Here is a 14,535-nt window from a genome sequence, read left to right as displayed (position 1 = left end):
GTTTCAAAGAACATACCATGCACTAGTGGCGTGGCAGGGGAATTACACTGTTTTCACGTTTCTTCTAGTGTCGTGTGCAGAGAGATCGGAATTAAAATGTTGTCATGTCGATTTGTTAACAGAAACAGAAAAACAGTCAGAGCTACAATGATACGGTTTGGATCTTAGCATATTAATGAATAAATAATCCAGACCAAAATCAAATTTATAATCTGTGGCAAGACTTAAAAAGTGAGGTTCAGAGATGCTCTCTATCCAGTCTGATGAAGCTTGATCCAAGAAGAATCGACAAAAAAATTATTTCTTTAGTTTTTAGATATGTAAAGCTGGTAGAGATATACCCCAAAAGATTTTGAAAACCGGGTTTCCTTTTCCTTCCACTTCACAGGTATGCAGTACTTGTGTTGGTTTCTCACATAAATCAAATAAAATACAGTAAGGTTGGCAGAACATGAAAAAGTTCAACGGTTATGAATACCTTTGCAAGGCACCTTGCTTAATTTATTAGAACAGAGTTGAAACTGTGGTACCTTTTTTTTCTTTTTCAGTGGCTTTATGTGCAGGCCCCTCCTCTTCCTCCGTACTGGTGTCGCTCAGTTCAGGCTCAGAGCTACACTGGGATACTTTCAGGATGGCTTCTACCAGCTTCTCCTGCACAGACTTGGCTTAGGAAGGGCAGGGAGACATGGTGCATGTCACTAATCAGAATATGTCAGTGTCTGATGACAAGAAATGCAGGGAAAGGTAGAAAGACTAGAACTAAAGAAGAAAAAACATACGACTATGAAAACAATTCTTTAATCAGTCTCGGCAAACACAAGAAAGCAGCACAGCATGCAAAATGTTGCAACATGAGCATGCAGACACAAAGGCACGACACATGAAATTAAGCCAAACAAAAGGTTCTGGAGTTTGGGTCAAAATGTTCAAAAGGCTTGCTACTCAAGGACAGTGGAGACAACTATATTTAGTAATACATGCTATTTTTTGCAGACTGCATGTGTGAAATATTTACAGAATATAAAGAGATGCTTGATTTGTTTAGATACACACCATACGGATATAGAGCAGCTCTTCACAGCTGCATATTTTAAGCATACTGAAAGATTATGCCACATGCAAGTTGTATGCATTTATTTTCTCTGACTGCTTCCTTCCTCTTCAATTTCACCACCAATAAGAGCTCTTCTTTTTGTGTCCTGAGCATTGAGCAATGTGTTTTGATTTACTCAGCAGATGATCTTCCCTAAGTATAGTTGATTTAAGAAAAAAAAAACGAAACATAACCTTTTTAACCTAAAACGCTCACTGGGATCAGAAAATAAAAAAGATGATGCTATGATAGTAAAAATTAACACACAAGATGAAACTAATCTTTTTATTAAGTTCAAATATTTTCAGCTCCAACTTTTGCTTTTCACTCACCCCTCTCCTGTTCATCCCCATTTTTGAGCTCATGTCCAGGAGCCTCCACATTTTTATCTTCTGAGGGGTCATCGCTCAGTTTATTCTCATTGTCCGTGGGGACGCTAGAGTCAGAGATTTCAATACCATTGCTGCTCCCGACGCTGTTCTGTACACCTGAGGTATTTAATGAAGGTGACTCAACCCTGGTTGCAGCGGTTTCTTCAGATTTCTGTTTGTCTTTTTCATTTGCAGGAGCAGCAGCTTCTGTTTGGTAGTCCTCTTCTGCCTTGTTCTCGTTCTCGTCATCTTCTGAGTGTTTTGTGGCCTCAGCATCACTCTCTTCCTCATCGCTGCCTGACGTGCTGGAGCCTGAAGAAGACCTTTTGTCTTCTGAGCAAAAGAAAAAACATGGAGCGCTTTAAATTTCTTTGCTTGAAACCTCAAATGTAAACATAAATACCAAAGTGCAGTTATGGTTTGCTGTTAACACAAGAAAACTGTCAACAAAATGTTCCCAAGTTTATTATAAAAGCAGTAACCCTGCAAACGTTGAATATTATTCATATTTTTTTACTTTACAAAAACAAATTCAGTGGACTTCCTTGGGATTTTATGTGATACACCTACATCTAATTGTGAATTTGAAGGAAAACAATACATATTTCACAAAGAAAATCTGAAAAGTGTAGATGCATTTAAATTCAGCTCCCTTTACTCTGATGACTAAGTAAAATCCAGTAGAGGACAGCTAATAAGTAAACAAAGTACACCTTCATATAATTTCATCTCAGCATAAATCCATCTGTTCTGGGATGTTTTTAGAGAACATTATTGAGCAAACAGCATCACAAAGACTGAGGAACACAACTGAGAGGTCAGGAATAAAGGTATGTAGATGTTTACAGCAGGGATACCTTATGAAAAATAGCCCAGGTTTTAAACATCTCAAAGAGCAACCTTTAATCTATCATCTAAAAACAGAAAGAGTGTGGCACATCTGCAAACCTACCCAGATGTGATTGTCTGCCTAAATTTGCAGACTGGGAGCGGAGAGCTTTAATTAGATAAGTAGCCAAGACACCCATGGTAGCTCTGGAGGAGATGCAGATATTCACAGCTAAGGTGGGACAAACTGTTGATAGAAGTATTAACACTCCACAAATCTGGAGGAGTGTCAAAAAGAAAGGAATAAGAGGTCCTCTTTGCAGTTTGTCCTGAGCCATGTAGGGGACACAGGAAACAGGTGGAAGATGGTGCTCTGATCAGATGAGACCAAATCAGAGTTTTTTTTTTTGCCTACATGCAATTTGATTGGTATGATAGAAAATTAACACTGCACGTCAACCTCAATACAACGTCCCTACTATGAAACATGGTAGTGGAAGCACCATGATGTGGGATGCTTTGCTTTTCTTGAGCAGGGACAGGGAATCTAGTCAGAGTTGATGGTGAATGAAGCTAAATACATTGAATGAGGTTGCCAACAGCTTGAGGCTGGACAATGACTGCATACAGCTAAAGCTGTGACTGGAACAAAAGACGGTCCAAAGAGTATTGAGTCAGGGCAGGTGAATACAAATGCACACCAGGCTTCTCAGATTATTTGTCAAAATAGTTTAAAAACCATGTATAATGGGATACTGTGTACTGTGTGTTGATTTTTCAGATGAAATCTCAATGAAAAAAATCTAGTTTGTGCTGGTACACTGAGGAAATGTGACAAAGTAAAAGGAGCATTTGGATTTATTATGTAAAGCACAGAGGTTTACGCACCATCGTCCTCCTCATCTGTATCTTCAGAGATATCTTTCTCCTGGTCCTGCTTTTCAGTTTCACTGAGCATAGATGGGAATTTCTCTTCTTGTAATGTTGTGTCTTCCACAGGACCTTCATCATCTGCTTCAAAGTCTTCTTCATAATCTGAAAATGAGAAAGCAAAACACTAAACTAGTATATTTTCAAATCAGAAAGTAGTCATTGTTTAGCTTGTACTTAGATGTTATAAGTATTATACCATCTCTGACTTTGCTCTCTACAGGGGCTGACTGTTCTCTGTTTTTATTCTCCATCTTGGGTGTTGGAGAGGTTTCACGCTCCAGGTATGAGGCAGCGCCCTCCCCGGTTCTGTCTGCCTCCATCTCAGGCTCGTCTTTAAGGCTAGTGGCTGACTGTTCTCGTGACTGATCTCCTTTGACCCTCTTTGGAGGAGGAGTGGGCTTTTTGTCCAGGCCCATTGCTATGATGCACCTGCAAGGTAATCCCCAAAAAACAAGGACATAATGAACACTGACCTTGGTCCTGTGTGTACCTTGCTTCTCTCCACTTGTTATCCAAGATAACCTCTAATACCCATAAGCGTCTACAGGATAAAGTGAATGTGTGGATGTTTTATATAAAAATCTCTTTCTTTTTACAGCTGTAGCACACATTTTAAATCTGAAAGTCTCACTTGTAACAAGGAGACGCCCCCTCAACACTGGAAAAGCCAAAGTGACCATGCTTTCCTCCAAGTCGGGAGCCTTTCCTGTGTTTGAACTCACAACAGGAGCTCAGCCGCTCCACCTGCAGCCCATTCAGGTAGAAGGTCAGGCTAAAGGGGAAACCTCTGTGGCGTCTTGAAATAAACTCAAAGGCCTCTGAGAGAAGCAGAGATTAAAAATAAAAAATAAGACTCATAAATTTGGTGTGATATATTTATATTCATATATTCGTATGACTTATCTCACTCTTCAAACACTGACCTCCCTCGCGGAGCCTCCCCTTGTACACACACAGGTTTTCTCCTCCACAGTGCTGCTGAAACACTCTAACCTCTTCTCTTGTGTCGATCAGGTCATTGGAGAGATGAACCGTTTTGCCAAAGTACACCATGTTCACACGCACTCGGCTCTGGTAAACCGAGCTCCTCAGCCAAGGGGGGTCCTGAAGAGAAAAAGACCATAGGCTGTCATTTTATCGAAAAGGGTCCTGCACATTTAATGTAAAACTCCATATGTTTTCTGACACAAAGTTTCAGAGTGGGTGGATGGATGAATGAATGAATGAATGATACTTTTGTCAGTTTCCATACTTCACAGAGCTGTGAAAGAAACCTGTACCGGTTTTATACGGTTAGGGAGCCATGAAGCCATAAAACAATGATCATGAAGCATTACTTGACAAGTGTAATAATATGAAAGAATGTAAGGCTGGTATAAAATCCATGCTGTTGAATTGGTGGAATAGTAATTTATAAAGTTTAGTTGTCTAGCGATGCACAGAAGAACATAAAGTGCGCACTAACGCCAGGTCCGCTGGAGGCAGTGGTGGGGCGTAGTCTGCGGCCTCTCATGGTGCTGCTGGGGGTGACTTTTACTCCTCGGTCGTTCTTCTTCCCAACTGGAGGTACTGGTGTCACAAAGTTGTTTATGACTGGGAGGCAGAAGGGGGAGACCTCTTTTGTGGTCAAATGTCTCTGGGACTTGAGGTGCATCTGCGTAAGACGTTAGGGAAGTCTTAGTATATGCTGATTGTAAATGGTTGATTTTAGAGGAGATAAGACACTCACAGTGCTGTTGAGCGGATGGTTGTTCTCTTGAGAGGATTTGTGGGGTTTGTAACGCAAGCTGCGTCTGAGTGAAGCTGTGGTGCTGTTACTGTGGATGGGCTTCAGGCGCACCGGCCTCTGCATCTTCCCTGGAGCCGTATTGGGTCGGGACGAGCTTGACTAAAAAGGCCACAGAGTTTACATCAAAGTAATTACACCGGCATCTTAAAACAGTCTGAATACATGGACAACTTATTCATTTGATGTTACTGCGCTATAAAAATTATTCGAACCCATTGAACTTTCTTTTTACATTTTGTTATGCTACAACCACAATCTTCAATGTATTTTAGAGATATTTCTGTGACAATATAACACAAAGTAGTGCATAATTGTGCAGTAAATGAGACATGGATTTCAACAAGCGTAGTCTGCATTTGTTTTCAGCACATCTGAGTACAAATTCTGTAGAACCATCTTTCACTGTAATTAATTTACTGCAAGTAATTTAGGGTATGTCTCGAACAATTTTACACACACAGAAGCCACGATCTTTGCTGATTCTTTGCAAAATTGCTCAAGCTCGGTGAAACTGGACGTAGGGTGTTCTTGAATATAAATTTTCAATGGACATGGTTTGATCTAGACCTCTGGGTTGCTTCTCTGATTAAGACTCTCCTAAACTGACCTGTCAGTTCCGCTAGATTTTCTGAGTAGGTTTGCTGTTGAGCCATACTCTTTTTTTTTTTTTGATGATGGATTGCATCATGTTTTATAAGCTTACCCTGCTTCAAACATCTTTATAGCTGCATCCCGAGTCTGCTGTGTTCCTTGGTCTTCATGATATTATTTATTCTCCAATGTTACTTAACAAACCTCTAAAGCCTTCACCAAACAGCTGGATTTATACTGGGAATAAACAGCATAGGGTATTATACTTAGAAATACTTAGATTGCATGCACACAACAATTTTCAGGTCTTTATTAGGAAAACATCTTTCAAAACTATTTCCTTCCCACTCATTTTCCTTCTGCTTAATCTATTACAAAACAATCCCCCTAAATAATACTGTAGTTCTAGTTTGTTGTTGTAACATGACAGAGTGTGAAAACGTTCCTTGGGTATGAATACTTTTTGAAAGGCACTGTGTGTTTTTGTCTGTTGTCTCAAACGTATTCTTTGAATTTGGTCGCCCAAAAGCGGAAATGCTTGCAGAGCAGGCCAAAAGTATTGGGTCACACCACCAAGGCAATGAATTCTGGTGTTCCAGTCACTTCCATGGCTGCAGATGTATAAGGTTTGGTGTGGAGAAACTTGACTGGCCTGCAGAGTCCTGACCTCAACCTTCTTGAACACCTTTGGGATAATTAGAGCAGAGGCTGCAATTCTGGTTTTCTCATCTAACTATGAACAGGAGGATGTTAACAGAGTAGTTCAAGTTGCTGTTGCTGGCAACGGTTGGTCCATCAACCAACTGGATCTTATAGATTAAGTATAGGATGTCTTCCAAGTTCATGTACATATAAAAGTAGACAGACAAATACTTTTGGCAATATAGTGCATTTTGGAAATACTCTTTCATTTTCCCATGAATATCTGCACTACTGCACTTAAGACAAGGCTTAACCTGCTGGGCTGAGAGGTGTTTGCAGACTTGAGAAGAGGGGGATTTCATAGGGTAAGCACATCGATCAATGACAGGATTACTGGCACTGTTTGTTCTGTGATCAAGCCTCGTGGCTTTTTATGTTTCAAAGATAACACACAGCTAATCCCTAGCTTCACACAGAACACGAGTCTGCAAACAGAGCAAACAAATACTGACATTCAAACATTAGCATTTGTGTTAAACTAAACATGCCAGCTATCAGCATGTAGAGGTAATCGTTTTTATTTTTGACAGACATTCTCAGAGATGCGATTAAAATGTTAAAGATCCATAGCTGCAGGATCAACCCGCTCTTCTCTCTGCTCTGTGAGCAGGCTGTCTAGACTGATCCATTTTGATTCAAAAATGAAACATTTTTCTGAATAGAACTACTACTACTTCTCATCACAATCACTATAAACATCTGATTAACTGGTCGTTGCTGGTAATATGTTATTTTAAACAACTGGTGCTAGCAGGCCATTGTTGCCATCATGGTTTTTACAAAAGCAGGATCAACAAAAGGAGTTTTTTGTCTAATGTGGAATTTTAAACATAAGTGGGATACAAATCACTGAAATGTTTTTCCTCCAGGAAGCATTGAGAAGTATTCTTTACATGTGGTAGGGGTGTAAATAATCTAAACTTTAACATATGTAACCAACAGAAATAATAACCCACGTTATTCCTAAAAGAAATCAGCAGTCACTCAAAACTATAGTGTGTAAAGCTAATTTATTCTTAATTATTTATTGGAAAATAAAATGAATTATTTTGCGGGATTCAGAGGAAAGCACACAGTTAGATTTGTTACCAAAAGGACTCGAGTTAAAAAAATGAGGCACAAAACATTATTAGAGTTTGCGTGATTTGGCCAGTTTTATTAAATATTAAATATGGTCATGTTAAATGTGCTCTCACTGAGGAATCTGTGCACCACCATGTTCTTACTCACGGATTCAGAGGATTCAGAGTGCTCGCCGTTCGGACCAAAGTGCTCTTTCCAGATCGTCCTGGATCCCTTGGGGGGGCATGGAGACAGGATGCGGGTGATGTCTTCTTCATACCTTTTAGAGCGCTCCATCTTCCAAACAAGTACAGACCATGTATTATTATCTCATATGTGTTTTAGATAAGAAAAGTTCCAACCAAAGTAGTTGTGTATTTAAAAAAATAATAATCTAACAGTATGGGTCCTCTAGAGACACTTTAGATGATTTATATTTGAAAATGAAATCGTGTCATTATAGTTTGTTATTTTAAGAGTCAAATTTGGAAAAGAGGCCAGCAGAGTCTGTTAAAATGTAAATGATGTACCTTCATCCTATGCACTCGTTCCCTCCTTGCAAACTCCTCCAGTTTTCTTTTGATCTCGATTTGGTGGAGACGCTGCATGGCCAAGCCACAAGAAGAATTAGCATCAGTTATTGTGTGAAGGGAATTACCAATGAGATGATTATCTGTTTCCTGTTTCCCCCTACTTTTCTCACCTCCATCTCCAGCACCTTGTGGAAGATGGCCTGGGCCAAGCACTCTCTGACATGTCTCTGGTGGGCTCTCTGGAGCAGCTTGTGTCTGTACTCTTTGTCCGGAACAATTCGCCCACTCCTGGTGATCTGATCACAACAGCGCTCTCAGACAGACAATATGAGTCCTTCAACTTGTCATTTGTTTAAAAATAAACTGAAAAGAACAGGTTTGTCTCGCTCACGTACCAGTCCTGCTCTCTGTAGGTGTCTCCTGATTCGAGTGTTGCTGAAGTAACCTGCGAGATGTTTGTCAGTGAGGCTGTTGTATGCTGACATAAGCCTGTAGAGACAAAACCAAACCCAATTAGAGTCTGTGCACAGTCATACTTAACGAGGAACCCTCAGACTTTAAACCGCGTCTTGATTACAGCTAATCAAATGCTTTACTTGTGCACCGCTCCGTGTTTGTTTACTGGCAGTTGTCCTCTTGTCCTCATTAACAAGAAATCAGCTCTCTCATAGAGCGGCACATCTGAAGGAAGGAAGGTACCTCTTTTTTTTCTTTCTCTCCAGAGAAGATTTGATTTCCACCAGCATTTGTGTACAGCACCGCAGGATCTTACAACCGCAGAGTCCCTTACAGGTGTTTGATTACACACATGAATTTAAAGGCTTGGCACACTTGACCTTGGCAGCCTCCTCTTTGTGCACCTGGCTTATGTTTGCCTTTGGTGCTTTTCAGCGCTGGCAACAGATTTCTGCCTGGAAAACAGGCTCTGAGTATGAACTCTCATTTCCCACGTCAGAAGACACTTTACAAAGACGCAAATATTAAATTCAGCGCATATATGTTAATAATGGGGCAACTGTTATTTCAGGTTGACCATCTTTGCTTGTCAAGACTTGCTCAGAATAATTTCAGGTTACAGTTACACACTTGGTTTAGTAGATTATAGTAGGTTTAGTTTTAGTGGACTTATGGCCTCATAGCAACACTGGCTTACAAAGAGGCAGCTGAAATAATGCATACATTATATTCCAAGCAAAACACTAATATACTATTTCTGACTGGACTTATATAGATTATAATTGGACTGAACTAAATTTAATTTTGTTGGATTTGATTTTAACTTCTTTTTAATTGAAATAGTGGCCTTTATTTTTCTTATTTTGTGATGGTAAGCTGACAGGAAAGGGTTGGAGAGAGGGGTAAGATATTCAGCAAAGGTTGCCTGGGCCGGGCGCCACCACTGCCAGTTAATCAGCTCAGTTCTTGTGCCTTTTGTGATATCATCAACCCAAGTACACAAAAAGCACAATTAGCAGATTTTCTGCCAAAGAGATGTTTTGTCAAATCCTTTTTTGCTCTTAGACTGAGTGTAAGTTTTTTTTTTTTTTTTTTTTTTTTTTTATAGGGAATACAACACTTAATACTACCTTTAATTTCAATTCATAGCACCTGAAGATGACACTTGGTACAAACTGGTGCTCAAACAATAAAATAATTAAAAGGAACCTGACCAGGAGCCTGGAAATGGACATAGTTCTTTAAAATTGCTGTAGTTACAACAACAGGCTAAGAGTGATCTTCCATAGGACTCTCTGTGCCTTTTCCAGCAACAGAACTTTAATAAAACTGGTTAAAAGCCTGTAATAAGTTGGGGTCTATGATGGCATGAATTTACCTTTGGAAAAAAAAAAAAAACTGGCCCAAAGGACCAGAGAACCTCAACCATGCTTAAACAGGGGGCATGAAATGTGTTTCCTGTGTCACAGAGAGGTTCAGTCTTCTCCTCTGACCAAAACTCATTGTTCCAGTGAAAGTCCGAGCAGCACTTTAGCAAGCTCTCCTACCATCACCATAACATTGGTGATGGTAGGAAAAAAAATACATTTTTTCGCAGGCCTCCGACCACAAGGTTGTTATGGAGACATGGTGACCTCCAAGTTTTGACTCTGCAGCAGTTCTCCAACAGTGAGCTTTGGGGATTGTTTTAGCACTCACTGTGTGTGGTGACACGTTAAACTTGGGTCTTTAGGCGGCCTTATTTAACACAATTTAAACAATTTCAACTCTCAATTTTTAAATATTTGCTCCAGCTGTTGATATAGGCCAGTTCAGGTAAGTAGCTATTTTCTTGTATCCATTTCCTGAGTTATTAAAATCAGAGCACATCTGTTTTATTTGAATGGCACATTCTCTTGTCTTTCCCATTTTGAAGACTAAGAGAATTGGGCCTCTTTGTCAAGTCATATTTATACTCTAGGAAAACAGAAAGTTGCAGCTTACTAATTAAAAGTTGCTAGACGCTGATTCACTTAGAACGTATAAATCACAGTTTGTTGCATGTTGTATGAATTGATCAAGGTGCCAATAACTAAAATTGGCAATTTCAATAAAAGTTGATATTTATTATTCTTAATGTATGTTTTTTTTACCCACTGTAAAAATTAGGAATGCACAGTATATTGGAAATGGTTCATCATTGTAATATCTGGGTGCACAATGTTAATATAAGAAAGAATACAATTTATTTATCGAAACTTAAATTGTGATTGCAACTTTCACCAATACTGCTTATCGCCTGATTTTGTGGGACCTAGTAGACATGTTCTTCAACTGACAGTTGGATTTAAAAAAACTGTTCAGTGGGAAATTAAACCTGCCTGCTGCATGAGATGGATTCTATGTTGTTTACACATCTGTACAAGGAGGAGAAAATAAAGTTAATTATTTAAAGGTTAAAAAAAAAAAGGGAGTTACACTAGACCTATTAATATATATCATAAAATGAAAGTTCCTTCAGTTTTTCCTAAAGTGCTAATCTTTATCTTTATTGTTTCTTCCTACCTTGTTTACATAATGTTAGTATCGTTTGAACACAGAAATACTGTTATTTTTTAAAATTTGCAAGTAATCCTGTTGGTCTCTAAAAATAATACAGTTTGAAAGGAGATACGCAGCAATTATACCATTTAGAAACTTTTAAATCCCACAAAATATATTAATTGATACAAAAATTAAAATGTTATTATTATGGTACTTGTCCATTAAACTGTCGGATCTTTTACATATTTCACAGTCAAATGGAGTTAATGTTTTGTTATTAAAGTAATGCAGAAATAGACACTAGAGGCCACAGATGAACTCATCATGCTGGGGGGCTCGCACTACAATTTAGTCTAACCCCTGAGGTTCCCATCAGTGCTGAATATAAAATATTAAACTGCTCCTACCCTGGGCTGAGGTGACTCATGGTTTTCCGCTCGCAGTCTCTTTAAAATCCCCGCAGCGTCTGAAGGATAAAGGGCTGAGATGTGGGCTCGGCCCCCCGCTTGCAGACGTCCGGGAACAGCTTCAGGTAAGAGCAGAGTTAACCAGAAAGTGCAGCGGCAGATGTTGCAGCAGAGACACGGAGCAGCACCTGAGCTGCGCCGCTCACCACCGAGAAACTAATAACGCTCACCGGTTGCCATGGGAGATCACGTGACCAGGCTGGTTTCCAGTTTCAGAGTCCCACTGACATATCAACTCATTATTAGGGTCAGCTTATGTAATAAAGGTTTATATGCTGGTATCATAACCTTTAAGATAAACTAACACAAAATGGAAAACATTTTATGGTAAAGTTTCCAGAATATTTGAGATTATAAGGTAGTTGTATTTTGTTTTCTACCTTACACGTCTTAGTTACAAAATAATTAAACTGATATCACATAGCCAACAAAGCAATAGAAATGTATCACTATATCATAATGCTTCATCATTAGCATCACCTATGCAAATATGTAAAGTCTGAAACCAGAAGTTTAGATACATTGTAATAAAATCACAAAGCCTTTTGTTTATTCTCACTGTCTGATATTATATCAGAGTAAACTAATTGGGTTAACTAATTATTCCTATTTGCTAAATGCCAGAATAATGAGAAATTTTTAATTATCTTCCCTTCAAATTCAGATGTTTACACATCTCCTTAATATTTAGGAAAAATGCCTTTTAAACTGTGTTGCTTGGGTCAAACATGTTTGGTTTTCTTCAACAAGCTTCTCACAATAGTTTGCTGGAATGTTGGTCCAACAATGTTGAGTTTTCTGTGTGATGTGTGATGGTCACTCCAAAACACAGACTTTATCATCCTTGAGACACTTTAAAAGTCAATAGGCAGGTGAAGCCATGTATTCTGTGAAGTGCACCAGTCCTTCCTGCAGCGAAACAACCACATGGCATCATGGTGCAACCCTTGTCCTTATCAGTTGGGATGATGTTCTCAGGTCCACTAATTCTTCAAAATGTAACAATGGTCATTATGGGCAACCACATTTAGTTTGGTCAGACCACAGTACATGTTTCCAAATTAATACTGACTTATTCTCTGAGTGTATTTGCAAATATTCTGGCTCTTTATGTTGTTTTGGAGTCATGGCTTCCTTCACTGTGAGCGGCCTTTCAGGCCAAATCAGTATAGAACTCATTTTACTCTGGATCATCAACTTTAGCCAACATCTTCAGCCAGCATCTTCACACTGTCTCTCATTGTTGTGGCATTGAACAAAGAGAAATAATTTTGCTTATGCTATCTGGCCTTAAATAGGAAAAGTTTTGTCTGATTTAATGACAAATAGCGAGTATAATAATAATAATAATAAAAAATAATGATAAAAATGATTACTATTAATAATTGAAAAATATCTAATAATAATAATGATAATAATAATAACGAATACAATAATAATAATAATTTAGACTTTATTGATCTCTCAATGGAGAAATTATCCTTTTCATTTAACCCATCCCTTAGGGAGCAGTGGGCTGCCATTGTGTGGCGCCCGGGGAGCATTCAGGGGCTAAGGGTCTTGCTCAGGGACCCAGAGTGGCAGGCTGAGGGATTCAAACCAGGGTACTTGATCCCTCTCCAGGGCGCAAACGCCCTGTTCTCTAACCACTTCTCTCTAGCCACTACTCCCCTATAATAAGGCTGTGTCTTTTTATACTGGGTATGTAAACATCTGGTTTTAAGTGTAAACTTAGAATAACAAATACAAGACAATTATCACAAACTCGAACTGTGACATTCCTTGGGATTTTTTTGTAACTGGCTGCTGATAAAGGAAATGAATTTTTTTTCTTTATGTGAAAGTTTGTCTGATAAATTAATGCTACTGGTTTTGGCAAACCCTTCAATGTGAAAATAAAAGAAAAATAGTGGGTTGCTGCACTGCTGCATTGCTGCACACATTCCTCCCTCACTGCACTGATTTGCTGATGTTAAATATGTCTGCTCTAGTCCACCAAACTACATCAGAGCATTTCTTCTGTGATCCCTCAGAAAATGCAGGCAAACCTGGACCAGACTTCCATCTACAGATCCTCTGTTGCCCTCTTGTGGATAAGTGAAATTTTCTTTTTCTAATTTCTTTCTTACCATCTTTGAGGACATGAATTGTAATAGGCTTATTTTTTTATGTCGTACAGTCAAATAGTTTATATAATTTCAGAAAATGTGTGAAGACCCTGCCAACATAGCACAAAAATCCAGAGACCAATAGAAATCTAAATACTAAAGGATATCATAACTCAGTGGAAAGCACCTGTGCTGTTTAGTAATGACCTGGAGTCACATGCAAGAAGCACAAAGATTAGATCCTACAAAATAAAACAGAACGCAGGGTCAAAACACACAGCAGAGCATAAGATTAATAACTTCTAGGAGTCAACATTTTTTCAAGTGCTGCTCAGCTAGAACTGTTTCCCTGCAGCAAGAAAGTTCTGGGCTTAAATTCCCACCTATTTCAGCATGGAGTCTGCATGTAGTCCTGTGCATGCATGGGTTCACTTTGGGTACTGTGGTTTCCTCCGACAATATGCATGTTAGATCTCTCTAAATTGTCCTTAGGTATGTGTGAGTGTGTGAATGGTTGTTCTGTGAGTCTCTTTTTTGCACTGTAGTGGACTGGCAACCAGTCCAGGGTGTAGGCACCAGCACCCATGCAACTATGCCCATAAACTTGGGGCTATTTCAAAAGACAAATGTGCAAAAAACATATCTTCATAGGAGGTGTGTTGTTATACTGGAAATATATGGCACCCTTTCCACTGATTTGTGAGAAAGACATGAATATTTTTCACCATGCCATTTTTTGTTAAACTGTAAATAGAAGCAGAGAAATGTGTGATAACGCCTTGCACCTTACCTTATCTTTTGAGAGGTACCTGTGTCAAACAAGAATAGACTTCTTAGTGGAATGAAAATGATTTTAAATCTGCCAGTGGTATGAATATTTTAGCCTTAAATAAATTAATTAATATGGTACAGAAATTAGTCACTTCAGCAAGGATGACATTGTCTGTGCTGATGTTAGAGGCCTTGGGGGTGAATGAAGGAGGGCCTGAAGGGATGAAGCCTAAAGCGTATAGTCAAAAGCTTTTCCTCAGTCCAAGAATTTAAATGTAAATAATGAAAGAACTGCATAGGGTAATTTA

At 38.9% G+C, this 14,535-nt stretch overlaps 1 protein-coding gene across 2 annotated transcripts in view; it reads right to left on the bottom strand.

Annotated features, from left to right (window-relative positions):
* erich3 (glutamate-rich 3) overlaps window positions 1-11,512 on the bottom strand; it is a 29,127-nt gene extending 17,615 nt beyond the window's left edge. For both annotated transcript variants that reach the window (XM_047374852.1, XM_047374851.1), the window contains exons 1-13: window positions 11,289-11,512; window positions 8,298-8,391; window positions 8,073-8,198; window positions 7,900-7,971; window positions 7,538-7,666; window positions 4,955-5,113; window positions 4,691-4,879; window positions 4,149-4,329; window positions 3,857-4,043; window positions 3,422-3,654; window positions 3,181-3,327; window positions 1,426-1,797; window positions 531-665 (exon numbers count right to left, since the gene is read on the bottom strand). In XM_047374852.1, coding sequence (XP_047230808.1) covers window positions 531-665; window positions 1,426-1,797; window positions 3,181-3,327; window positions 3,422-3,654; window positions 3,857-4,043; window positions 4,149-4,329; window positions 4,691-4,879; window positions 4,955-5,113; window positions 7,538-7,666; window positions 7,900-7,971; window positions 8,073-8,198; window positions 8,298-8,391; window positions 11,289-11,308 — 2,044 coding nt within the window. In that variant the 5' untranslated portion in view covers window positions 11,309-11,512. The remainder of the gene's footprint in view (window positions 1-530; window positions 666-1,425; window positions 1,798-3,180; window positions 3,328-3,421; window positions 3,655-3,856; window positions 4,044-4,148; window positions 4,330-4,690; window positions 4,880-4,954; window positions 5,114-7,537; window positions 7,667-7,899; window positions 7,972-8,072; window positions 8,199-8,297; window positions 8,392-11,288) is intronic.
* Between the last annotated feature and the right edge of the window lie 3,023 nt (window positions 11,513-14,535).

Source organism: Girardinichthys multiradiatus, chromosome 9, assembly GCF_021462225.1.
Source record: "Girardinichthys multiradiatus isolate DD_20200921_A chromosome 9, DD_fGirMul_XY1, whole genome shotgun sequence".
Lineage (NCBI taxonomy): Eukaryota > Metazoa > Chordata > Actinopteri > Cyprinodontiformes > Goodeidae > Girardinichthys > Girardinichthys multiradiatus.
Note: the sequence above shows the minus strand (reverse complement) of the source record. Positions and strands in the feature narration are given on the sequence as shown.